General features: G+C 33.6%; 2 protein-coding genes across 13 annotated transcripts in view; one reads left to right on the top strand and one right to left on the bottom strand.

The window, feature by feature from the left end:
• Positions 1-18,171, top strand: part of LOC106174122 (uncharacterized) — a 70,427-nt gene extending 52,256 nt beyond the window's left edge. Inside the window, exons 13-21 of one of the 9 annotated variants that reach the window (XM_013555519.2) lie at positions 4,916-5,143; positions 6,721-6,879; positions 7,908-8,045; positions 10,144-10,197; positions 11,226-11,363; positions 12,878-12,993; positions 13,424-13,503; positions 13,711-13,900; positions 14,339-18,171. In XM_013555519.2, coding sequence (XP_013410973.1) covers positions 4,916-5,143; positions 6,721-6,879; positions 7,908-8,045; positions 10,144-10,197; positions 11,226-11,363; positions 12,878-12,993; positions 13,424-13,503; positions 13,711-13,900; positions 14,339-14,437 — 1,202 coding nt within the window. In that variant the 3' untranslated portion in view covers positions 14,438-18,171. The remainder of the gene's footprint in view (positions 1-4,915; positions 5,144-6,720; positions 6,880-7,907; positions 8,046-10,143; positions 10,198-11,225; positions 11,364-12,877; positions 12,994-13,423; positions 13,504-13,710; positions 13,901-14,338) is intronic. The other 8 variants (XM_013555527.2, XM_013555521.2, XM_013555522.2 and 5 more) reach the window with 8 other exon arrangements.
• A 119-nt stretch (positions 18,172-18,290) lies between these two features.
• Positions 18,291-27,406, bottom strand: LOC106174124 (forkhead box protein N4-like). Of its 4 annotated transcripts, none has more exons than XM_013555530.3 (7): positions 27,256-27,406; positions 25,808-26,717; positions 25,278-25,320; positions 22,874-23,063; positions 22,260-22,480; positions 21,796-21,949; positions 18,291-21,355 (listed from the first exon to the last, which is right to left on the bottom strand). In XM_013555530.3, the coding sequence occupies exons 2-7, from the start codon at positions 26,602-26,604 to the stop codon at positions 21,228-21,230; spliced, it is 1,533 nt and encodes a 510-aa protein (XP_013410984.1). In that variant the 5' UTR covers positions 26,605-26,717; positions 27,256-27,406; the 3' UTR covers positions 18,291-21,227. The 4 variants fall into 4 exon arrangements, with proteins under 4 accessions (XP_013410984.1, XP_013410985.1, XP_086862001.1 ...); XM_013555531.3 differs by lacking the exon at positions 27,256-27,406 and adding an exon at positions 26,873-26,970; XM_087005875.1 differs by lacking the exon at positions 27,256-27,406 and having other exon boundaries at positions 25,808-26,866.
• Positions 27,407-27,412: the final 6 nt, after the last annotated feature.

Genomic DNA, 27,412 nt, shown 5'->3' with positions numbered 1-27,412 from the left:
TGCTTTTCTGGAAGAATGATGTTATTGCTTTTTTATGAATTGACACAAAATTTTGGTTTTCTGATTTTTTTTACAAATAACTAACAGCATTGCCTGTGCAACAGGGTGTTTCAAATTTTTACTTCTAGTCATTTCAGAAGTTGACTAACTAGTTTTGAGATCTGTTTTTAGACTTTTTTGAGAGTTTAGGGCAGCATTTTTATTGGATTTATTTAGCAACGGTTTATTAGGCTTATTGAATTGAATTGGCAGGAAGTTAAGTTTTTGTTCACAATATCATATATCATAAAGTCTCTTATGCTGCTGTCATATCTACCTTGGTCTAAGCTGCCACTTCCTTGGTATTAATGCTGTCCACCTGGAGCTATTAGCTGCACTTAAACGTGTCTTCTCCAAAAGTCTTCTCCAAAATTTCATCCACTTTGTCGAGTTCCCAGTTTTCTTCTCTTCCATGCATATGGTTAACTCATGGCCATATCCTGTCCTTTCCTGAACGTTGTCTTTCTTCTATCTGTGGCTTATACAAGTTTGTCAGAGTCCTTCACCAGTACATGTATGCTGTCCTCATTCTGGTCATCTCTGAAACACATTTTCTACAGAGATCAACAGTAACGCCAGTGCCAGTTTTTAGCTAACTTATGGTTGTATTAAACAGACAATAACTTCATGAAAACTTAATGCTGCTACTGTACATGTTTACCTTGAAGCTGCCATCACTGTTCTAATTGAATGATCTGTGGAACAATAAGTAGCTATTAATGTTTTAGGAAATATATTGCTTGTCTATAAATAACAATGCACAGAAAAGTTATGCAAAAAACTACTTTTCCCAAAAATAGGCAAATTTGATAAAGGGTTTTTTTTTTGCAAGAAAAAAATGATAAAATTATTTATTGCCATAAATACAAATTCAGTCAAGGTTTTTCTAATGAGTAAGAATATGACACCATAAGTGTAAGTGTAGCAAATATAAACATCTAACTTGTCACAATTGCAATGACTTTCTTTTACATGTACACCCATTTTGGGGGTCATTTAACCATGATTCACTTATGCTAACCCATCTGGATAGAGAGGACATACGCACAGGTCTTAGTAAAAGACATGCTATGACTCCTTAATTTTCATATTTCATTTTAATAATGGAAAAGAAACTGCTGATATAATAAAAATCAGATGGATTACTGAGTCAGTTTTGACAGATCTAAGATTTGTTGCAATTTGTGCTTCCCCCACCCCTTTGTCCCCCAATCCCTCCATTAACTGATCAAATATCCCCCTCCCCCCCCTCCCATCAGTTCAAACATCTGTCTACATCCCTCTCAGTTATATGTTGTGCAGCTATCTATTACATTTCCAGAATAGGACAGTTATAAAGGGCCTGATAACCTTTAATACCACATTTTTAACACGTGTAAGATCATTTCAGTTTGCATAAAATCATATCTCATGAAAGCACAGTTATAAAGGGCCTGATAACCTTTAATACCACATTTTTAACATGTGTAAGATCATTTCAGTTTGCATAAAATCATATCTCATGAAAGCACATCCATATTATATTCTTGTTATACTTCATATCACTTGCCCCCCTATAAAAAATACTAAGTGCTGTCTTATGGGTGAATAGCCAAAAAAAAAGTTTCTCTGGATACAAAAATAGCATCCTCTTGTGCAAAGAAAAAGTCATGCTCTTGTGATATTGCCATGAAACTAACTATTAATGTTTTTTTTTCAACTCCTCGTCTAGCTCGCTTGCAGTACTTGCGTACATCAGGTCTGTTTTTTCCTAAAATAAAGCACATGCTGTCTAACATTTGATGCACTTCATTTGCTTGCGCACTCAGCCACGTCAATCTCCTATCACTCTTCTAGGGAAGACTGCATTAGCACTATGTAATAAAAGCTTTTCCTCTGAAATTAAGTGGGTTCAACATTTATCACCTGTGGAGCACTCCACTGGAAACTCTTTCAGATTATTTATTATTTTGAAATCCCTCTATATATAGATTGCGTTTTTAAAATTGTTCCAAAGAGAATAAGTCTTTTATCTTTTGATTGCATTTTGATGTTATGATTATGTATTGAATATGAGCTATGAAAATATGCCATAATGTCTGGTAAAAGGTTATTTTTCTTATTAACTTCTCTACCTTTAAAGCACTTAAAATGCATGATGCTCTAAATCACAAAGATAACTGCTTATATTAACAAGAAGTTGTGGTGTGTCTTTGTAAACTAATAACTTTTTTACTTCATCTTGCTGCTGCTGATCTTCTTGCTTTTTGCATGACATTTCTCTCTCTAAGGTAAGAACCCTGGACGTAAATTTAGCCTACAGCCTCAGCATGAGAAGGAATTGGCTGAATTCCAAAAATGGCAGCAGACTCAACATGGGGAGGAAGATAATTCTCGGGGGTCGTCCTGTGCACAGTGCCCTGCTTGCCATCCCAAAACCATCCTGATCCTTGCAGGAGAGAGTAATTTTCATTTCAATTTTGAACTTTTTTATTGGTAGAGATTCTCTCTAATGTTATGTTGACATCTGAGGTTGTGAAGCTTTAAAAATTAAAAAAAAATTAAAATAAATCTCTCTGGCATTGTAATTGTATGTACCTCTATCTACAATATGTATATAGGAAAAAAATAGCATTATAAAAAATTTTGACATTAAATGAAATTTATCTGGCAAATTCTTCATTGGAGCTTTTAAAGTACATTGCGACATTAACAGATGTCAAATATGGCATTACACTTTCATGATTCTAAAAACTCAAACATGCACCTTGTATTTTGATTGGCTTGAATGATGACCAGCAAAGTAAAACTCCAGTCGTTCAAAGTGTTACTTTCATCGGGTAAAGTTCAAATATCATATATCCAGTAATGCGTGACAGAAATGTATGTACTTGAAAGAGATCATTCTTGTCAGGTGTTGGTTACAGGCATTACAAGGTGACATGTCTGGAAAACAGAAACTTGCATGTGGATTGAAATGCACTAATATGTTGACATTTTCCTGTTAATCCTTTTTTTCCTCTCGGTATTTTACTTTGAACTATGTTAGTCAGAAAATGCAGTTTTAAAACCAGGTGTTTTTTTTTTCACTTCTAGATAAGTATCATTGAAATAATATTTCATACTTGGAAGCAAGCTTCTTGTTTAAAATTTTCTGTACCATTAGCTTACGGCCAACCTGGTCGAAGGCCTTCATACTCACGTCAGTCTGATGAAGGCCTTCGACCAGGTTGGCCGTAAGCTAACAGTACGGAAAATTTTAGGCTTGTGTCTGAGAATTTTCATGTTTATCCAACAACCAAGCTAATAAACATTTTTGCTCATGCTTCTTGTTGTTAATAGGATTTTTTTTTTTTTTTTTTTTTTTTTTTTTTTTTTTTTTTTTTTGTGGCCGGGGGGGGGGGGATCATTCATTCATGTTGTTTAAATTGAATTACATTGTATTACCATAGAAATGTGGGAAAGGAAGGTCTTGGTATAACTGCATTTTTCTCACTGAGATGGTTCATTTTAAAAGTCATTGCTTATTTATTGGAACACAATCAGATAAGATAAAGTGGATAAATCTTTGATGGGAAATTCTCTGGAAAAAGATTTTGATTGTGTTCTCCATACTCCTTGAAAATGGAATTTCTATCTTTCATCTCTATTTTTTGAAATTGCACACAAACATTCTTAGTATTTGTGTTTTTCATATCTTAAAAAAAGTCTGGGTGATCCAAATTGTTTGCAGGTTTTTTTGCCTAAGATAAAATGTATTTCCTTCATGAGATCTTCTTAATTGTCATTCATATAACATATTTGACTTGTGTGAAAATTAGCTTGTACTTAATTCCACTTTCTTTTTAGAAAGTGTCCTTAACCTTTAAGGTAGAGATGATACACATACTTACATCCTTTCAACCTTATTGTTCCCATCCACAATAACATTCATCTATGCACTCCAACCTTCCCAAGAAACCTAAATTCAGGCTGGGATTAAAAAAAACTGTGATACATCTTCATAATATACGAAAAAATATTTCATGAAATATTTACTTTAAAAAAATCTTTAGAATCAATTCAATAGTAACTTGCAGATCTGAAAAAATATCATGGTGAACTCCTTAGAAATCTTCTGCCAGGAATGGAAGGGAGAAGGTCATTGCTGGTTTATGTATAAATTCAGCAAATAAAAGAAACTTTTGAATAGAAATTCTTATGTGGAGATCACCAGACACCATGGCGTGTCTTGACCACAGCACCTCCACTTGTACTGGCATATATTTATAGGCATGATGATTGAAATGGAGTGCTCACTTCAGCATCAACACCAGCACTTCATGTAACAGAATAGATAGGCAATATGCACACCCACACAGGACCTAAGAATAAATAATTGTTATTATGAACTTTGTTGCATGTTTGGCTTAGAAATTATTCATAAACAAGCCGGTCATTTTTTCATCATAGTAAGTTAATTCGAAGAAGTTTGGTTCTTTGCTGATAGTGAATGGAATATATGCTGGGAAAGGCTTTCATAGCATGAGCTATTTTCTTTTAAAAGTAATAATTTAATTCAGATGATATAATTTTAAAAAAGCAGTACAAACTGCTTCTAATAACATGTTGATGAACAGGCCCATCCAAAAAGACCAAAAAAATATAAAGGAGCAAAGAATTTGCTATATGTATCATTCAAAAATAAATAAATAAGTAAATAAATAAATAAGATAAAAGATTTCTAAACTGAAAGAAATGTGAAACAAGGAAAAGATGTTATACAAATGATTGAATTCATGCAACAAAATGTAAATAGTGTTATCAAAACAATTTTTGAAAGTTACCCATGTCTGTCAGTCATCATGCAATTAGCTTCCACAAAATAACACAATATTTTGTCAACTTCTGTTACCAGCCTTAGCAGTCCAACAAGATCAGGCATATGGTGGAAAACGGAGTCCTGACCACCGCCGTTCCTCTGTCTCACAGCCCATTTCACACAATCTATCATTCCCGGAAATCTACTCAGAGATTCAGAGGGAGAGACGGAAACTGATGATTGAGGCTCATCACCAGCATTCGCAATCCCTCACTGACTCTGTAGGGAGTCTCAGTGGCAGCGAGGACGCCTATAAAGTTGATTGTAAATATCTGTTTTTATTCCTTTTCTTAGATAGACTCTTTTGATAGACTGTGAAGTTGAATACTTTTTTTTCTGCATGGAAGATAGTCACTGGTCCTGTGCACAATTTTGTGTACTTAATAGGGTAGATCATATATTATACTGTATGAGTAGAGATGTTAGTTAGGATGCACATAAGAGACATATATCAGAATTTGCATATAGTGAATTACAGGGAAAAAACAGCCCAATCCATACTCTTGCTGTACATTTAACCTAAAATGCTTTATCAGTAATTCAGAATAGCTTAGGTCACTTTGACTGTTGAATAGAAAGCTGGTTATTGAGGCTCATTAGCAGTGTAAAATATTTCATAAAAAAGCCAGTTATCCTTAGACAGTCTGAATCTCACACAGTAGAAGTAGTGACATTCTAGGGCACATGTTCTAGTTGGATCAAAGATTTTAGTAAGGGGGAAGGGGCACAATAATAAAGGATATGAAGCAGTAGACACATTTTTTTCATCAATATATGTAGGGCAGAGGTTTGAAAAAATTGCTTGGTTTTGTCTCGCTTCCAAATTATGCTGCTTTTTATTAGGGGGTGAGGGTGAAGAAGGGTGTACCTTCAAAACTAATGGTGGAAATATGCCCCTTTTGCCCCACCCCACCCCACTCATAGTAAGGTATAGGTTCAGTGTGGCATGGAGATATTCATAAAGAATGTGTTAGGTGAGATTGCATTGAACTCTCCTACTGACACATTGATGACTGACTACATATGTACATAATTGCAGTAGCTGTTTATGCTGGTCAGATGAATAAGCATACGCCCCTAACAATCCGACGATATCAAAGGTTTCCATTTGCTGTATTTTAATCAATTCGACCAAACTGATATTTCCATGAAATTAATTAATTAATCTTGGTCGAATTGTTTGGCATATTACCGTATGCTGCTTAATAGACTGGCATTTGATTATCTTTCATTTCAAGTTTCTACTTGTTTTTGATGAGATGTCATCTGTTATGACTTGTACTGGATCATTTTTCATGTTGTGTGCTGTATGCTTCAGTGTTTTGTAATTCTCTACATCAATTTGCCATTTAGAATAAATCCTCTCTTTTTTTTCTGATCCAAACTGACCTTATAATATACGATCTTGTGGCTTTGGAAAGTTAATTTGGAGAAGTTGAGTTGGTCAGGACAAAGAGAGGAAGTGTTGGTTGAAAGCTTGATTTGCATGGCTTTTATGTTTTTTTTTTAAGGGGACAGTCACTGTGGCAAACTAGAGGCTCTGAGTACATGTAGATTGAGTGATGCCTCCTTCCCTTTACTCCCCTTGCTTACACTTTTTTTTTGTTTGTTTTGTTTTGTTTTGTTTTCCTAAACCAGGGTTGCCAAAGCAACACATACAGTTCAACATATTTCCCATAATTCTGACTCCAGATTCTCTTTCAGATAGTTTTTTTTTCATTTTTTAGTTACATGATAACAACTAGCACTGCATTTTTGAAACTACATTGGCAACTCTGGTACTCTTTTTAGGCTACCCCTGCACTTTCCCCTCACACTCACTCCACTTTCCCCTTTTTTAGTTAGTTCATCACAACAGTCTAGAATTCGGCAGAGAATGGACAATCAAACCAAGAGCTTTTCGTTGGACAGCACCCTCGAATCTGACCTGGAATCTCAACATGAACAAGGTTCTCAAGAAAATGTTAAATTCAAATCTTATCGTTCTGGTTCACAGGAAGGTACGAGGGCATGTTTTTTCTGTTGCATTTGTAGTGTCTTATTTGGTTGATGTAAATACATATATGCAATGATGCCTTTTTTGTTTGATGATTTGATTCTGTGCATCTAAGTTAATAAATATTTTGCATGAATCTTAACATATGGCATGATCACCTTTTATCTTTACTGTTATCGGCGAATTTGCTAAACTGACATTTAACAATGAAAATGCAATTTTAAACAAGCTTTCTGTTTCTAATGACTTGAATTGTCATATCTTTTCTGTGTATATATACATATGCCCTGACAAATTTTAAATATTTTAACAAAATGTAACACCCAAAACAATCCTTGCATGACCATGTACCAGTTCTGATGAATTAAAAGTTAGATATACTAAAGTCAAATAAGATTGATTTGAACCAGTCAAATAAGAATTGATATTGATATGCTGTGTAAGAAGAACAATTAAACCAAATTTTCCAATCAATCAGAAAAAGTGTTCTTCTCTTGGATGTTTTTTATATATCTCTAAAGAATGTTTTTTACTATTTATGCTAGCAACTATTATATATACTTTACCTTCTGTCAACTATTCCGTATAATTTACCATATTAATTCCTTTAAATTACCATCCTCAGTTGGATATATCAAATTACTCATAATTGCAATTTTTCTTGCATGTTTATCATGAAAATCTTTGAATGCTATTTGTAATATGGAAGAAAATATCATGAGTATATTTTAAGAAATGGCTTAGTAATGATAGAGGTGTCAAACTGTTAGAATGTAGATTTAAAAACAGACTCACTTGTGTGCCTGATCAAAATAGTCACTTTATGATAAAGCTATACGTAATCTCTGTAGTATACCACATAACTTTGCACATAATTTTTTGTTTATTTTTTTAAGCTGCTAATTTTGAAGAGCATTTCTCCTATTACAGCAGTAGTTAATATTGTTGCAGAATGAATCCTTTTTTTTTTTTTGGTCAATCAGTTCTGCTTTTACACACTGACATTGGGACATGTGTTTCTGTTTCTTATAGCCTCGCGCGTTCTTTCTGCACCATATCTTGAGCAGAGTAACTATGGTGGCAGCCGACGACCACCCATGTTAAACTCCAGGATGAAGAGCCAATCAGCTGATGAAAAAGCTGTTGCAAATTTAGCAGGGAGACGATGTTGTATGTTTTTATTATCTATTTATGTTTCTAGCTTGGCCCCATCTCCTTTTCCAGAATGCATGTTCGTGCCGCACGTCTTGTAGAAGATATTTTATCGAATATTGCTCTGTCTTCATGGTAAACTGTCTCCTGACATCTTTTTTATCTGTGAACCTCTTCATTTCATGCTTGCTGGATTTTAATCATTTTCCTACATTTGAAATCAGAGAACACATTCTAATACAGTCATATTCAAGCCACAATATGTTATTTGAAAGCATGAAAAATTACCAGTAAAAAAACACCTCAAGTTTGAAAAAATTGAAAATTGAAAGAATATTACCCAGATTTTAGAAGATGTGAACAGTTTATCTTAACACTTTGCATAGATTCAATTTCAGCTTAGTTTCTTAGTCTACAACACAAGTTTAGGCGCTAGGGCAAAGTTGATTGCTAATACCTAATGTATATTTGGTAGACAGCCAAAATTCCATACATACCATTTAGATCTATCTTTATAAATACATGGCACATCTAAGCTAGAATCATAGGGCTTGATTCAAAATTAGTAATCATATCTATATTTCTGTGAATGCATGTATACATATACTTGTTTATGACAATATGAGAAAGAATCATTTAGTCTGACTGTGTGCTGAAGTAAGTACTCAATTGGGTGTTATGAGCATTGAAATTAATTAAATTGAACCACATTTTCTTATGGATTGAAAGTGTTTCCCTAAAATGCCTGCAAGTACAAAGGGACATTTTGACCCCATTTCCATAGATTTTAGATCGATCTATCCCTGTGGGGAGTCTCACTAGATTACTGTCAGTTTAGCCAGCTTAAGCGTCTGTCCCGCCTACTGAAAGCTGTAAGGGAGTAATTAACTATGGCGCGCGCTCGGCTGACTGCAATTTAGCGTGAACCCCCAGGGAGTTAGGTCGATCTAAATCTAAATCTCTGGATCAATCTAAATCTCTGGGAATACACCCTTTGATAAAATACCCCATTTGTTTAACTTACAGTTTGTAGAAAGCAATCTGGAATATACATTATTTACAAACAGCATTAATTAATAGCCTTACATGTAACTTAAACTACTAGCATACATGTAAATGGAAGCTTAAAGTTACTGAGCAAAATCATTTCTCTGCTGTTTTGTATATTTGCATTAAAGTGATAATAACTCTTCGTTTCGGCCAAAAAATGAATTTTCCTGGAGTAAACAACAATTTTCCCATACTTACCAATGGTTAATGAATCCATTTTTACATTCAAAGTAAATAGTTTGGTTTTTTGTTAAAATCTCTTAAGTGATTTTAGCAGTGTATAGCCATCAATGGAAGTCACGTGGTCTAAAGAAAAGCTCAGATATCAGAATAATAGTTATAACTGCCGTTTTTGTGGTAAAACAGAATATATTATATTTCTATGAGTTATTCACAATGTTTTTATTGTGAAATATAGATCTCATACGAAGAGTTATTATCCCTTTAATCATCATTGAATAGTTAGTAGCAGAGATACCAGTGAATAGATGATTGAATATCTAATCTAGTACATGGCAAGTTTAAGGATGGATTAAAAAACTTTGTGGTTACTTTTTGATGTAATATTTAAATTTTAATTTAACATTTAATTTGAAAAATAAAAGGTATTCTTCCTATATTGGCTGAAAATATATGGAAGCACCCTATATACAGTGAATCTGACTGTTACTCTAAGCTCTCTAACCATATACTGATATCACAGTTTGTAATTTTGTTGTTGCTGTTTGATATTTGTCTGTCTCATAACCCTGATGTCTCAAACTAAATGTAATTGTAAGGTCAAATTGTTATTTGTCCCATTCTCTTGAAAACTTTGCCTTGGTACAGACTGTATCTATTTATCTCTGTTCACCATTTTCCCTTCATTTAAAAAAATCCTCAATCCAAGTATATAATATTCATTTTAACATGATAATAGATTTCCTTCTATGTTATACTATAAATATCATTCCTAATTTATTACTGCTAAAATTATAAGTCTAGATAAAAATTTTAATTATATCCCATGAGGTATACTATGCAGTTATTAGTCTCGATATTTTCATGCATTATTTTTCTCCCCAAGCAATTACAAGACAAGATGCATCTGTGAAACCGTGTGGAGTTTCAGAAATACCTGGTGAGCACACAATGACATGTGCATGCTCCTCAGATCGTACTTGCACTTGTTCCCACATGCATGCAGTCAGACACATATTGATATACATGTGTATGTATACATGTACATGTTCACTCATCATAGGTATATGTTCTTATCAAGCTTAAGGATATATTTATATCCAAAGTGTTGGATGTCACAGATGTCTGCATACCATGACTGTAAATATCAAATTCTGTAGCTTGCTGTAGTCTAGAGCAATAAATAGCATGACATTGTATATTTTTGTCTATTCTGTGTTGAAAGGTCATAATTAGTACAGCTAGATATATGTCTGCAAATATGAGTATTCATAAATACTCATGGAATATAAGTAAACAATTTATTTCATGTTTATATTTCTTTTGTATTTCAAAATATGGCAGCTCTAGTTGGTGTTTTTATCAATTTGTATACAGCACTGACAGTGTATTTTTTTCTAATTTATTGTGATGTTTTTTATATATGTAAACATATATAATCTCAATTAGACTTAAAGTCACAGCCTTTAGACCTATCCACTTTTTTCAGGTTTTGAAAAATGTTAAGTTTAATGGATGTTCGTCGTCTTATTATTGCATCATTGACAGCATATTCTTCTGTGTCATCTAAGTGTAACAGTGGACGTGCTGACTAATGTGTTCCTCTTTCTGTCTGGAATGCTAATATAAATATTTTCATAAAATGATTGAAATGATATATACATGATAGCCTTTTAAAACACCCTGTAATACAGTTGTAACCCTCTAAAGCACAGATATAGTATACTGTTACATATGTGTTTTAGAGAACATACATGTATATGTATACTGGTACATACAGTGTACGTATATGTTCTCTAAAACACATGCATCAGTATACTATATCTGCTCTATTATTAATCTCTGTCTTATGTATGTATAATATATAAATCAGGGATGTGAGAAAGTAATGTGCATGGAATAATATACTGATGCAAATTGTCTTATGCATTCTTGGTGCCACATAGAATTTCTCTGTTTCTGTTCTAGCACCAGGACCGCTGTTGGGTGCTAATGGCAGTCGCAGGCGCATTCCCAGGCTGAATGAGAGAATGAAAAGTTTTTCAATTGATGTACCTGATGCAGCCCATGTTATGTCTGATCCTGAAATCAGTAAAAGATCCAACAGTATGTTCTATGATAAGCCCATGTTCCTAACTGTCTGCACAAATTACTGTCATATAATGTATCATAAAATGCTTATATTCTTGAATAGTTTATTTATTTATTTATTTATTTATTTATTTATTTATTTTCTCTTGGTTTTTTTGAGACAAATCGTGATACAACAATGATGTCACTGCTCTTCAAGTTGTGTTGAGAAATAAATACTTTATGCTAAATAGATATCTTTTTAACACATAGAATAAGAGACTAGCCAATTCATTTATTTGAAAATTAAGTTAATGGTTTTGTTGTTTCAAGTGAACTTTTTTACCTCATGTCAAGAATGTAAGCATATTTTCTATATCTGTTTCAGATATTTAACTAACAACACATTATTTAATCAAAGTGCCAAGATCCCTTCTGTGGATCACTTATGTGTCTTTTCAATTCTTTGTTCTGTTTGTTTACTATGTCTAACTTATGACTTGGGTGGATAGCAATTCTCACAGTATATGCCTTTGTTAGACTTTTCAAAGTCACCAGTGTTGTTTGGGGGGGAGGGGTGGAACTAAAAAAATTACCAGCAAATAATGCAATTACCAGCAAACCTAAACTCTAAGATAGCAGATTACTATATATATGAAAAAATTTGCTGCCTTGCACTTTTTAAGAACTATGAGAACTATTCTAAACCAAATTTCTTTACATTTTTGATAGCTTGATTTTGAAAAATGTTTCTTCTTTGTATGTTAAAACAATAACTGCTTTTCAAAGTTGATTATTTGTAAATTTAACCAGAATATGTACCTATTTTTTATTAACGAACAAGAAAAAAAACAGCGTAATGATTATGGGAGCTCATTCCTACTGTGAGATTGCATTGATTCAAACTACAGTGTATGTATCTCTGTCCGTTTACTAATCTCTTTTTCACTTCTACTGATAATTGTTGTTTTTCATTGAAGGGTGATGTACATGTTAGCACTGTGGATGAAGTGTTTCTGCTGCACCGTCAACTTTCAGTCACATATTTCTTATTCTGTGTCATGTTTATACTCTAGATGTCCTGACTAACTTCACTTTCTTTTTCTGTCACTTGCCTGTAATATTGTTATAAACATGTTTGTTTGGTCTCATACTATTATGATTATTTACTTATCATGTACATGTATGTGCCCATTATATTAATTTTCTGTGGCATAATGTGTCCGCATTAAAATTGTGGGATTTTTCTATTTCGTTGTCTCCTTATTAATCTTTAACTGTGGCTGATATACTGTTTAATTGGTCATTGGTTAAAGATATTTTTTTTCTTGAATGTTTTGACCCTTGGAAAAATTATTCTTACAATATTTAGAAATTGCATATATACATGTATGTTTTCAAACTGCCATTATCTGAAACTGTGAGTCTCATTGTTGTTGCCCATGCATGCCGATTCATCAATATGTAAGCAATGGATATTTTATGGATGTTTTATGGACAATTTGAAATGAATTATGTGAAACAAACAGATATGTGAATTCACCTTTCAGCTCTGAGTCCTTACCATGAGCGAAAAAAATTCACAGATCGTACCAACTCGTTGGACGACCCTGGTTATATTAGCGTATCACAAAGCAGCCACTCTCCCTCACCACACCCATCACCTGTAAGTAAGACATTGTAGACTGTATGTATATTTATGTAATTTTAATAGAAATAAAGTCCTTTTGTCAATAACTTAAAAAATATGCTGTGATAGTTGTGAAAACACCACAGAAAGAAGTATGACGGTAAGCAGATGGAATATTAGGTAAGATATCAGTTGATCTCACAAGCTATTGACAGGAGTACTGCTGCTATTTCTATTGTTAAGTTTCAGTTAATGTCCAAGTTTCAACTGTCAACAGGTCATTATTTTTTATTATAAAAACTATCATCCATATACAATGTGGTATACTCTTAGCAATCAGTTCTAGGCATTAAATCTGTCAAAGAATGTAACACAATGGGGTAACTGCTTTTTCTTTTGTTATAAATCAGTTATGTACAAATTGATTGTTAATTTTTTTCAAAAAATAATTTTTAATTTTAACCAGCCTCAAAGCAGAAGGAAGTCAAAACTGTATCTATCTCTGTATAATTGGAGGGGAAGTGAAAGGGGAGATTTGGAAATCAAGTAAGTACACAAAATCTTAGCAAAAAGTGAATAAACAGTAATTGCCACAAACCTTGAATTAATAATGTGTCTAATATTTGTTGCCTATGCAATTAGATACTCAGTTATAGCATTCTGAAACGGAAGTGTAAGATTGCCTTATTATTATTGTTTTATTCAACTTATTTAAGCTGGAAAAACGTAAAAGGAAATCTATCTACATTACAGGGCTGGGTGGAGAATCAAAGCAATAGAAACCTCTGATAATAACTGGTGGAAAGGAAGGTGCAATGGAAAAGTAGGATACTTCCCTGCCAAATATGTCACTGCTGTGGAACCAGATCAGAAGGCATACATTGTTAAACAGGGACTGCAACTCAGTGAGGAAGGAAAAGATTTTAAGCTTTTAAAAGACCAAGTAAGAGTTATATCATATTTAATATGCTTCCTTACAGGCACACAGCATCCGATGTTGTTTTGATGTCATTTTAACATCAGAGCAATGACTAAGCGTCATCGTGATATTGAAAATGCGATGTGTGATGGGTTTGTTTTTTTTTTACACATACATGTGGTTTATAAGATCTTAAGTTTTATTTTTAAACAGATATTTTATGGAAAAACATTAAATATATTAGGTGAAAGCACTTTATGTGTTTTAAAGATGCATTAAACAGGGGCAGATCCAGAAATATTTGAAGGGGGAGTCAACTATATGACACCTTTTCCTGGTTTTAATGCATCTTTAAATAAGGCCTAAAAAGGAACTTGTAAGTGCTTCAATTTTTAAAGTAGCTTATCTACCTTTTCTGCTCATAAAACTGTAGTGCATCATTTGAACATTTCACTATTTCAGATTGTTGTACAGGCAGGCTCAATAAAGGACGGCATGGTGCCAGTTCGTTCTGGAGACAAACAGATGCCATGTCCCCTCAAATACCTGTCAGAAGTTTGAAGGGGAGCCTATTTGCTTGCTTGTGGTTATTTTCAGTTGAACACCAAAGCACAATCATGGCTTGTCTCACCTAACACAGTGTTGCACTTGATTGCTGCCAAGAGGGTTCACATCACCATTCTGGTTTTTATCTGCACCAGGCAATGTTAGAAGCAGACACGCTTGAGACACTGCAGCCTAGCAGTCATTCACAGAACGAAAAGTGTCACAACCCTGAATAAAAAATTTTCCTTTAATATTGTGAAATATTGTGAAGCAGACATGAATTATTGTTACACATCATGTTGCTTATGTGTAGGAAAGAAATGTCACACAGAAAATTGAGGGTTAACTGGGAATGCAGTCATTTGATAGATATTTTGATAACAGATATTGTTTGTGTCCAAAAGTGAGTTGGTATTTGCTTAACCTGCACTTACGGTAAAGCTATGTTGGAATGTGTTACAGGACAGGGGAAAATTCATATTATTTGTTTGAATTTACCCATATAATTTCAAGGTAATTTTTTAATTGCTGATGGGTAGAGTTTTTTGGATATATATTCAACTTACCCTTTGCATTTTGTTTTGTTTGCACACCCACTTTTTGTAACAAGTGTGCTTTTTCTCAAGACTTAATTTGCTCTTGATTATTTATTTGTGCTCCTACATATATTTTAAACCATCACAGTAATACTGCCTTGTATATAATGCTCTTGTTTGTAAATAAGATACCATAGATTAAGTATTTCAGTACCATTTAGAACTTAGTTTATACATAATTGATCAAAAAATATTTTTATGATCAGCTGATTGTGTGTTCAGGGTGAAATTTGGTAAGCGAAGAATCCTTGTGATGTTTTGAATTATTGGAAATCACTGAAATGATCATACCTCACTGTTGTGTTTACCCATCCTGTTGTTGTCTGATTGTTTTCATGATGATTTTACAGTTTTAGAAAATGTTTGCACTCTTGTATTCAATCAGGTTACAAATTAATTCCCATGTGAATTGATTTTAGTAAAACAGATATATAAGTCAACACAATTTTGAAACCAAAATGGTGACAGCTAATATGGTTCAACACAGTCAGGACACAAGATATATTACATTTACTTTCCTTGAGAGTGTTGATAAACAAAAGAGTTAATGTAAGTTTATATATATATTTATTTTAAAAAAAGATGTATATCAAAGAGAATAGTGTATATAGTTATATTGCATCCCATATATTTATTGTACTTAATGGAGAGTCAAATCTGTTTGAGAATATCTCTCATTTATACACTTACCTACTATACATTTAATTTTGCATTATTGTAACATTGTCATTTAACCAATTAGTTTTGTTTTCCAGTAAAAAAAAAACCTCTTTTCTCCCATAACATGAACACATTGTTACTTAACAAAAATGTGATACTTATTTACTATGTAACCCAGAAATATTTTATTGATCACTTAGTTTGAAGTGCCAGTATAAGTATATATCAGTTTTCTTGAACAATTTTACATGAAAATATTTGAGAAAGACACTCACAAAAGTATACGAGTTATCAGGTTTATGAAAGCTGAGCATAGATATGGAAGCTTTGTGTGCAATATGTGTTATCAAATTTTGTAAAAAAAAAACTGTTGATATTGTTTTTAAATAGATTTGTAAGATAAGAAAGGTTTTTGTCTGTGCATCTTTGAAGTAAACTGTAATTTTAGGAGGTTTTTGAATAAGCTTTGGACAGTTTATGGCAGTTGGCCAAGTATGAAATTATATCAAATTTATTAAACATATTTACTTCTGCAGAACATGTATTAATATGATTTTGAAGCTGGATTATTGATGTGTTCCCTCAAACCATACCAATATAATTTGTTGCACAATGGTTTTGACCACTTCTGCATTGTTTGATATAAAAGATTTTCAGAAGAGTTAAACTTGAAATGTAACAAAATAGTGCTTGTTATTTTGAAGAGCATTTGGATCTTCTTTCAACTAGATATTTCAACATTTAATCTCTAACTGCAATAATTTTCATTTATTTTTGGCTGGTCCAAAAGTATAGTTTCTGTTATGTTCTAAAAAATATGTTATAAGTAACCAAGAAATAATTGGAACACAAGTGGCTTTACCTGCAAAAAATTGTACAGAAAACTTGAGGAATTAGGATGTTTTGTTGGCTGTAGGGGGCCATAGTTATAGTTCCAAGGTTCATTAGTCCAAATTTTAATCAAAATGCATGAATGAAGTGTTTACTGGCAATAAAGTAAAGTTCATCAAGAGGTGAGTACAAACGATTTTTCGACCAATGAACCTAGGGACTAGTAAACCTATGGATTATCGAGACACCTTTGGCTGTAGCACACCTTGTATACCCTGAGTTTCTGAGGTCACTGGAAAATCACCTCTGTATTATCTTCATTCAATTACTGGAAACTGAAGAGGCATGCTGAACATATAAAGGCAAGTTTCCAGTGGCCTTTGAAACCTCTGTAAGATTCAGAACCATATGTGACTATGCTAGTTTAGTTCTACATATGCCTATGTTACTTTTCTTCAATTGGGCCATTCCACACCAGCAAAAGATCTTCCCTCTCAAAAACATCTTTTCTTAACTCTGTCATCTTGTAATATCCCAATAAAAGTTGAGGATATTTGACCCAGCAGTAAACTGGAATGATCCATTGAGGAGTGATGTTGGTAATGGAGAATTCATCAATGGGAATCATCCAAGATAACCTTAGGCAAGGTTTTTGGTTCCGCATGACACCACATGCTACTAGAAAATGTATGCAAAATCCACTCGATTTTTGGTTAACTTTTGGGCAACAAGGTCGAAACTCTATGCATCAGAAATGCCTTCTTAGAAAGCATTACAAAAGTGACACTAAAACTTGTGCAATAGATTGTAATTGGACAGAATGTAAGAAAACTTCCAGAAAAATATCCATGAATAAATTCAGTCAGCTTTTATTTCGTGATGCACCTCATTCATTAGCCTACCATTATTTCTGACCCCAAACCCCTCCAAATTGTGAACAATATTGCTTGATTTTATGTTAAATGGCAAAATGTTTGGCTATCTCTGATGATTCCCATTCTCTATCACAGAAGTTAACAGCAATTTATATATAATAATGAAACCTACAATTTTGCCTATACCTTATATAATATTCTGGCCTCTTAGACTGTGTTCCCATAAACCCATCTCACTAGCTGGATCAAGTTTACTTTTTGAGTAACAAGAGGGTTATTCACTATCGTCAATTACCCCTCTAGCAGCTTGACTAGGCATGCCAGACATTTAAGCCACTTACACTGAAAGCAAGTTGCCGAGAATCCCGGCAGAGTTAGATCAACTCAGCTAGTATGATGGATTTGTGGGAATGCTCCCTTACATGGGATCAAATTGTCTGCAACATGCAAGATGTGTCATCCTCTTCTGATTTGTTGAAAACACACATTTTTCTTGAGACAAGATGGACCCAAAAATTCTCTGACAACTGAGGGCGTAAAGGAGTGGATGTGGAATCTGGAATGATTCAGACCCTTCTTTCCAGTGCAGAAGGCTCAATCAAAATGTTCGGAAGTCGTGTTTCTGTACTGTGTGTACTGTAATATATTTTCTGTAGATTTTCCAGAAAGGTTGTCCCAAGAATGGATTTACCGCTGTTCACAGTATTATTAGGTAAAAATCACACTATTGTATGTAGGATTGTTTTAGCCTGTTTTCATGTAGCTGTTAATAAAGATTTTGTTGGAATGATGTTGTTTTTCACTAGTCAGGTAAAAAATTGGATAATGCATTAGTTGAAGTGTACATTAAAAGTGAATGAATTTTTAACTGTGTGACACCTTGCATAGCACAAAACAACACTCCCATTAAGGTCATGTGTTTATTGATAATATTTCAAAATGCCAGTTTGTCTATAATTATTACATGATCTGTGCATTTGTGACAATGATTAATTAATCAGAGACACTTAACATTCAAGCTCTTTCTTAAAATAAAATATCCTTAAGAAAGGGGTCATATACCATGTCTTCTCAGTTTTTAATAACGGTATATCCATCTGCATTTTCTAGGAGAAAATAAAATTAATGCCAGTACATGTTACATTGACTATTTCTATATTTCTAACACACTATCACACAGTGGTTTCTCAGTAGTATTCAGTTTTGCCTTTAAAAAATCTAAAAATCAAGCATTTCAATTCTTAGCATTTAATCTGGTTCTAGAGTTATCTCTTCAATTTCAACTCAAATTGGTTCTGTGCCTACTCAATGGGCTTTTGGATGCCAGTAAACACTACACAACCAGCCATTTTCTGTAGTATTCAGTTTTAATATGCGAGCCATAGGTCACAAATTTACTCATTTTGGCATTTTTACATTATTTTGACCAAAATGATTGTCAACTACCTTCAGACACAAATAAAATACAGGGTAAAAGCAATGCACCAATTTTGTTACCACACATCACTTACAGTGCAAACAATCATAAAAATTAGACTGTAAAAGGTCTTACAGTAGCTAATACAAAGCTGCACAGATTATGATCTACCTATTTATGTGTTATACAGTAAATGTAGATGGAATGAGTGACAAAAATTGTAAATGTGTCAAAATGTTTTAAAAGCAATAACTTTAACAATAAATGCACTTCAGCTTGCATAGATCCTTCAGCTGTTCTTACAGGCTCAACGTGGCATTGTGAAACTGATCATGCATATTTTAAAACCTGGCAGGCAAGCATAAAAATGCAACCAGAAATACATTGCTTTGATATGCACCAAGTGGCACCATAAAATGTATTAAAACATTGGACATCTTAATGCAAGTATGATATTTTTGCTCAATCTCATCTAAAAAGACTTAATACTTGATAAAATATGCCCAGGTGAACTTAAAATTGCATTATGGGCAAGTGGTTCATCCATGTCTTCAACTAGACTAATTTAGACCAAATATGGACTACACCTCCAGGCAACGCTTAACCAAAATGCAGCTAATATCCTAAAATCTTGGTCTATGTGCACCAACATTTGACTTGGATATACTTTGTGCAGTACATGTGACACTAGACATTTGTTACATAGTACATACTTCCTTTGTTCTTAATGCGACACAAATACAGAAAATTAAAACAAATGCTCTCTTGACACCATATAAATGACAGATAATTGATTATTGTTGCACCACTGTTGACACTGTGGACTAATGGTGAGAATGCTGCCTTTGGGAAGTCCACACCTGAGCATTTGATGTTATTATACTTGGCAGTGTAGATCACTTTTTTATTTTTCATATCTGATTTTGTAAAAAAACAATGTATTAACACAATATTAAAACCTTAACTCTACAGCAAACAGGACAAGAAGAAGCACCGTTTTACTGCCAGGGGAAAAAAACACCTGTGGCACCTTTGGTTACTTCATTGCAGTGTACAAAGCTAGACTATATTTGATACACAACTGAATTTCAAAGACAAAAATATACCAGGTGGATCTTTGCATCAAAAATGCACCATAGATAACAATGCAAAGGTGCCCTGATTTTGACTACACAGAAAATGTAACAGTTAGAGACCACTTGTTGTGTTTTGTGTGTTGTTTCATAGTTAGAACTCGCCTCCTAGAAGTAATCAGGGATCATCTATATCTATGTCAATCACTCATCTTATTTTGGGATAATGCACATAAACCAGATGACACATTTTAGAAAAGCAAAATAAATGGAGCGCTTCTATATACTCCATTAAAAAATAGTGATAGCTGTAGGGTTTAGAATTTTTGATCTGTGGTCGTTAAAATAAGGTTAGCATTAAAGTGCAATGCCAGGTAATTCTCTCCTAAGACAGTTCCAGTGAAATAAAGCTGGCTAAACATTCACCTCATACTGTTAACTAAAAAGCAATAATAGAATCATTATGAACCGATCTTTCTCATTCTCACTCCATTCTTATATTATATACATATATGTAGCAGGCCTACCTGTGCCAGTGTTAATTACCTATGTACAGCTATATACACTACTTACAACACCAAAAAACGTGATTTCTCTCCCTAAATATAAAAAAACATTAAATACCACCTTGTAATTTGAGAAAATATGAGAGAAACAAAGTGTATTTTTTACAGAGTATCATTCATTGACAAAGTTAAATCCAAATTACAAAAACCTTACATCTTACTAATGACAAAACAAAAACACACTTTCAAAAAGATAAGGAAAAAAGTTAGTTATTTGTCCAATTTTACATAAATCCTTACACTCAGGGCCCTTTAACACAAAGAAAAGAAAAAAATATGATACCATGATTGTATACCTCCAGTGTAACAATTTTTAAAGGGCTCATTGAAATAAAACAATTCAAACTTCAGCATTATGTCCTACATGGGAAAAAGATATAAACAAATATTAAGATGATGACACAAAGGAGACTAGTCTATGATTAAGACTGCCAAATTGTTATGGTTACCTTAAAACCCTTAGCTTATCATCAATCAATTCAACTAACCAAAATATGATGAAAATCTACAACAGGAACAACCTTACTTTGGATTAAAAACCTTCACATTTATAATTAGGACGCAAAAGCTTTGATTAAATTAAATAATCCTTAGTTTTAGTCAAACTGTCTACAGTTTAAGACATACTTCTATCTGCTTACTTTTATAAAATCAATTTGTCATACATTATAATTGGCAGTATAATATACACTTTTTATGCACCTTGTATGTATTGCATATAAACATTGTGATGATAAAATGTGTGTCAGATTTTCAATTTGAAAGTCTAATGTTCTGCAGAAGTTTGTCATGTATTTGTCCCTATGGTTCTTGGAGTTGTAGGCCGGCTTTTCACACTACCTGACAAAGTGGTTTCAACTATATAACTGCCTTGTATATTAGTGGCGCTTTCCATTGGTTCCACTTTTACGCTACCTGAAAGATGGTAATGTCAGCTTTAAATTTAAAAACGTCAGGGTGATCTTGAATACTTTTACCATAGCTTAATGGGATAAACAAGCATAGGTGTTGATTATTTCAATCACTTCACATATTTTATTGATTTGTAAATTGGATGTAACAATAGGTAAAGAATAAAGGTCACTATATATAAACATCGACAGGAGTGTTAAAAAGGTATATTGATGTAACCCTTAAGACATGCCCACAAAATCATCTCAGGTCACTATTCAGCGTAAAACATACAAAATTTAAATTATTTGACTGAAACAAGCTACTGCCTCTTAATAACAAATTAAGGGTTTCTTATACATCCAAGTGAAAAAAAAATTAAACTTTACTGTTATTTAACATTTTGCTTAAGTTGTTTGTATTAAAAAAAAAAAAAAAAAAAAAAAAACATGCCAGAAACATACCTACTTTGGGACTGTTTAGAAAAGTAGTAGGTGATGCTGAGCTCATTGGGGAAGAAAAATTCAGGAGTGAAGATCCCGATATATTAAATGGAGATGTGGTGATTGGAATGTCCAGGTTCAGATCGTCTGAGTTAAAGTCATCCCAGATGCCATTCTGAAAGAAAACAGATTTAATGTTATTTCATAAACATCAAAGACAGCATTGCCCACCAAGTGTATTCATTTTTACTTTTTTTTTTTTCAGCTCCTTCAGAATGTGACATACACATACAGACAAAATTTAGCTCAATTTCTCAGCCAATTTACTTAATGTTATGCTTCAGTAAACTCAATAGTTTCTTTCAGTGTTTAAAAGAAAAGATTACTTTAAGTTAACTTTATTTTTCCCCTAATTGTACAAGTATTCATTTAGCCTAAAAATTCAAAATAATATTTCATTCAACAATTCAAAACCCAAATCCTACCTGTAAGGCTAGCTCTGACAGAGAAGGATCCAGTTCTAGATTATGATCTAATCCATTCAGAGTTCCAAAGAAATCTCCAGAATCTTTCAACAAAGTTGGGTCTTTCAGCAGACGTGGGTCATCCATGTTGTACTCAGGTGTCATTGGCTCTGGATCATCTTGAATACTGTTGTTGCTAGGAGGAAGACCTGCTTCTCCTTTCTCTAGAATATCTAAGTCTTCTGCAACAGAAAGTACATGAATTTGTTTTACTTATAAATTGTGACTTCATACTAAAATGGAAACATTCTTTTATTCAGACCATCAGAATGTCCATTTTCCCTGTTTGAAAATTGTTGCCAAAACATGCATCATTTGAATGACCCCAAAATATATTTAGAAAGTGGTTCTTGCATATCAACAAAACAAGTGGTATACTCACATACAGACAGAGTTTAGCTCAATTTCTTGTTTATCACCAACAAAAAAGTCTGCTTCTTCTCAATTCTGCTGATGAGGTTTCATAATATAGATTAATACATACAAAGCACCAAAAATATATACTGGTACTTGTAATTCATGTAACTTGTTAGTCAAAAAAAATCCATGAATTCATGCCACACCATTTAACATACCTGGTTTTGCCATACTCCTCTTGATAGCAATGGGGTCCTTCTTTCTCCATTTGGCTATCTCATCCATCATTTTCTCTATTTTGGCAGGATTCATGGCCCATAGGCACCCCTTCCTGGAGGTCCCTCCACCCTTTGGATTCTCAATCTTCTCAAAACACTTGTTCAGAGACAGGTTGTGGCGAACAGAATTCTGGAAGGAAATGAAAAAAAATTGTGCAAATGTGACTATTATACACTGCAAATTGTTGTAACTTGTGTTCAGAGACGGACTATGCCTGGCCAAATTCTCAAAAGAAGTTATTCGGTACCAAGGATGCAGAAAGTTTTTTTAGATATTGACAGATATTTCTCTTATTCAGAGCACATTTCTTTACAGTCCAGTGTAACTTTTTGCATAAAAAAAATGATGACATCACCGAGTTGGTCTTTGGTAGAGAGTAATTAAAGGGAAATATCAAACCATTACTGACATACAATTTTCCAACCGAAAATCATGTGACACTTTATACAATATATGCAAAAATCATCAATCATGTCTGCCAAGTGTAGTCATATGCAGTCATTCTTTCTCAGCACAAAAACTAGGACTTCCAGAAACAGTGCATTATAGGCTTATGCAAGGCCATCATATTCAAGCTCTACTGTAAGCATATATCATATCCTAACATATCAAGACCAATCTTTTGTGCAAGATATAACATTGTCAAACAGGTTTCACATGTAATTAACCCAAATCTTTCTTAATCCTCATATTATTAAATCATGTGTCTTTATTTGACAAAACTGATTCAATCAGAAAAGCCATCATTATCACTACAAGTGGCTTATGCAATAAATACTGATTTTCCTTAAACACAAGTGGATGAAAGAAGGCACATGGCAAAATCACAGCAATATCATTATGAACCAAAGCAAGTATCCATTCTCACGGAAATGCATTTTAGACATATATGTGAAGACAGAAGCCCAATCTATTTAGAAACAAGCATCTAACATATTTATACCAACTGAAGTAAATATAAAACAGAAAAATAATTACAACTGGAAATGTCACATTCACAATTACTTTTAGACTTTCAAAAAATCTTTTCAAAATCGATTTAAAATGACTGAAATCTAATATGCAAGAGAGCTGTACATAACTAATATCAAATTCCCATGACCCTAGTTGTATTTCATCATCAAGGTCAACCAGATTAAGTCACCTGCATAATTTAATGATGTACTGCATCTTGTTCAAAGGTGCTACTTAGATTTTCCTGGGTCATCCTAAGGTCACAGTATATTTAAAACACTAGGTGTTTATAAACATTCCTGCTGATAGGAGAGAAAACTTTTAGGTGACTCAACTCTTCAAATCAAACCTGTCAGGCACATATTTACACTGCACATGTTTCATTTTAAAGCTTCTTGGTCCATCACTTATATGCCCCATTCAGATCATCTTCAGGATTTCTGTCATTGATAATAATATCCATTCACTTATTTTAGAGAATACTATTTATAGACAATAGAGTGACTTTATTGTAATCAAAGCACTTAAGCAGCAATTATGTACAATGAGTACAAATTACAGGATATATATCTACATGGTAACTACATAAGGGCCAAAGTATCATCCCTGCTTTCATATATATGGACATAAGTGACATAATTATCTTTTGTTTTAGATCTGCATTATGGCTAACAGAACCTAGTGAAAAAAAACTGCTTCAACTTCAAGAAGAAATGCATTTCTGTTATAGGCATATTTCTACATTTGGTTCAAATTTAGTGTATCTGAATAATTCCCTCATAGAAAACAGATTTATGAAAGAGGCTATCACATAAAATGAATAACCAAAATACTGCATTTTGATTATAATCTAAGTCTTTTTTCATCATAATGAACAATTCCACACTGCAATCTATAATGATGATTAATATGGGCTGACAAAATTAAGTCTTCAAGAAATCAATAACCACATTAATATCAACATGCTTGACAAAATACAAAAATTGATATCGACACGTGTTCTTTACCACATAAAACATTTCTTCACTCATTCTTTTGTCATTATATCCTTTAAAGTGAGCCACAACATTCCTTGCAAGCAGTTTCCATTGATAACAGGTATTTCCATACAACCTTCTATAGTTAGTGAGTTTTTCAATACATTCAAGCCCACAATCTGTATAAACAAAACAACTGCAGTGTATTGTGCACAATATAACACTAATAACTTATTCATCAATGAAACAGGTGACTTGAAATAAACGGTAACATGGATAATAGTTCTATTCTTTGACATAATACATTCATATTGAACACTGATGTCATTACTCTGTGAAAACAAAGACCACAGAAGTTCCCGGTTATTAGCCATGCAATTTTATTGATTTTGTTCAAGTTATTAATACCTACCTTCCATCCATCTGGAGCAGACTTGAAGTAGGGGAAATTCTCTCTGTAAATAAATAAGTGTGTGGGTGAATAATTGATATGGCAAGTGATAATGAAAGTGATTCTGCAGATTTAGATCATAAAAGAAAAGGGGAAATTATGCTACAGTAACCACCAAAATAACATTGGACATTTTGAAGAAACTTCTCATGACAGCTACAAATATGCTGTGGAACAATTGCAACTTAGTTTACAACAACATAAAAATTGCTCCTAGTATATATCACTGATTCAATCCAAGTAAATTTCAATAACTTTTCGTTGATCTGTCTTCATTTTTCACTGCCTGATTTAACTGGAATAACAGACACTTAGTATGGTAAAACGCGTCTTTGATTTTCAAAACATACATCTTTTGTAAACAAATCTTACAGTTGTTTCCACTATCAAAAATTCAGATTTTATTTCTTTTATATAATAAAAGCAAAACAGATGAAAACATTGGCAGTCACAATTATTCAAAATTGTAAAAACTAATCCTTAGTACTTACATCATAAAATTGTAAATCTCACTGACTGGCAGACTCCCAGCCTTGCTATTTTTCAGTGCCATTGCTATCAAACAGCTGTAAGAATACACAGGCTTGGGGAACATTTTCTCCGTTTCTTGTGTAGCGACCGCAGCAGGTCTTTGGTTGTTAAAAGTCTGAGGGCTTTGCTGATATTGGAAATATTGCTGTTGATTCTGCATACCGTTAGGACTCTGTAGATGCTGCTGTAATACTGCAGTGGAGGCAGGCTGCTGTATGTACATGGGCTGTTGAGCAGTAGTTGCAATATTTGCTGGACTAGTGATTGTCACATACTGCACTTGCGGTGCTCCGTGGCCAGCAGGGGAAGGAGCAGCACCTGCTATGGAGATTGCCATGGGCTGACCAATTTGTGTCTGAATAGGCATACCAGTCTGTGGATTAACAAGCAGGTTAGGGTTGTTGTTCTCTGCCTGTGCTAGTCTTGACAACTGGGGCACATCCACATTGTGAAGCCAGCTTAAATTCCCCAACTCTGAGCCAGCAGATGATTCTAAGTCTACATTACCTCCTGTGGTCTGAACCTGAGCTACAGATTGGAGGGGTGGTTGAATTTGAATTACAGCAGAAGAAGTGATGGCTGCAACATGGCCGTTGACATTGACGTGATGACTGACACTATTCGAATTATTTAAACTGGTGTTTAAATCTTGAAGGTTTCCATTCCTCAAAATGTTATCAATTTCCGATCGCAAGTCGCCCTCAATCAGCTCCTGCATCGACATGGTTTCTGTATCACCTATTCTGTAGAACTCCATAGTCCAACTGTGTGATGGCAGTTTCAAATTTAAATCCCTCCAGAGCGAAATTTAAAATCCAGGGCAGGTGCTCGCTGCTTTTCTACTCCAAATTTTCCAAATTTCCTAACGATCTGGAAGACATCGAGCAAACGAAGAATATACTGTTACCTTGCAAAAATTATGCAATTAATATTTGCCATTAATTCTGCAAAATATAGGCAAACGTCAATATTTTCAAACTGTAGTACTACTTATTCTGTGTACAGTAGTAAAATTCGTTACTAACCCTGGGTGAAGGACAAAGCCCACAGGAAGTTCAAAGTCCAATAAGCTGATTGGTCGAATACCGTCACGTGGGCATATTGCTTCGATCTAATTGGTTGATCATATTGCCATTTAAAAATGACGACCATTTATGGTAGAAAGAATGTTGGTGCTTTCAAATATGAAATCATTATTCTTCGAAATTAAATAAAAACTAAACAGAAGATATTCACAAAATGGAGAGCTCTTATCATTTACAGGTCCAAGGTCGACCGTGAGAGCATCTTGGTCAGTGTCAGCTGTTAGCGCCCTCACATACTTGGACTCGCCCCTTTGGGGTGGTAGTACACAACAGTAAAGAAAAATAGTAATTTTTTAATAAATCAGTAAGAGTGAAAAACTCACCTTTCGCATGACAATGTTCTTTAGGCAAATAAATGGTGTTTGAATAAGTAGTGAATCTCCACCCCATTGTACTGAGTTTAGATATTTCAAGCAAGACACCGCCAGATAGACTCGTCCAGCGAAGCCAAAACCTTGTTGTCATCCTTTTTCTTTTAAC

The sequence above is a fragment of the Lingula anatina genome, chromosome 1 (genome assembly GCF_051362555.1).
Source record: "Lingula anatina isolate TDL-2025a chromosome 1, LinAna3.0, whole genome shotgun sequence".
In the NCBI taxonomy this organism is placed as follows: domain Eukaryota; kingdom Metazoa; phylum Brachiopoda; class Lingulata; order Lingulida; family Lingulidae; genus Lingula; species Lingula anatina.
The sequence above is the reverse complement of the archived record's forward strand: the minus strand, read 5'-3'. Positions and strand labels throughout refer to the sequence as shown.

Excerpts from the sequence above, each read along its gene's own strand:
- LOC106174124 (XM_013555530.3), bottom strand. The coding sequence starts at position 26,604 with ATGGAGTTCTACAGAATAGGTGATACAGAAACCATGTCGATGCAGGAG. Across the intron at positions 25,321-25,807 it reads GAGATTTACAATTTTATGAT|AGAGAATTTCCCCTACTTCA; the intron begins GTAAGTACTAAG and ends ATTTATTTACAG. Across the intron at positions 21,950-22,259 it reads TGTCAGAGCTAGCCTTACAG|AATGGCATCTGGGATGACTT; the intron begins GTAGGATTTGGG and ends GTTTTCTTTCAG.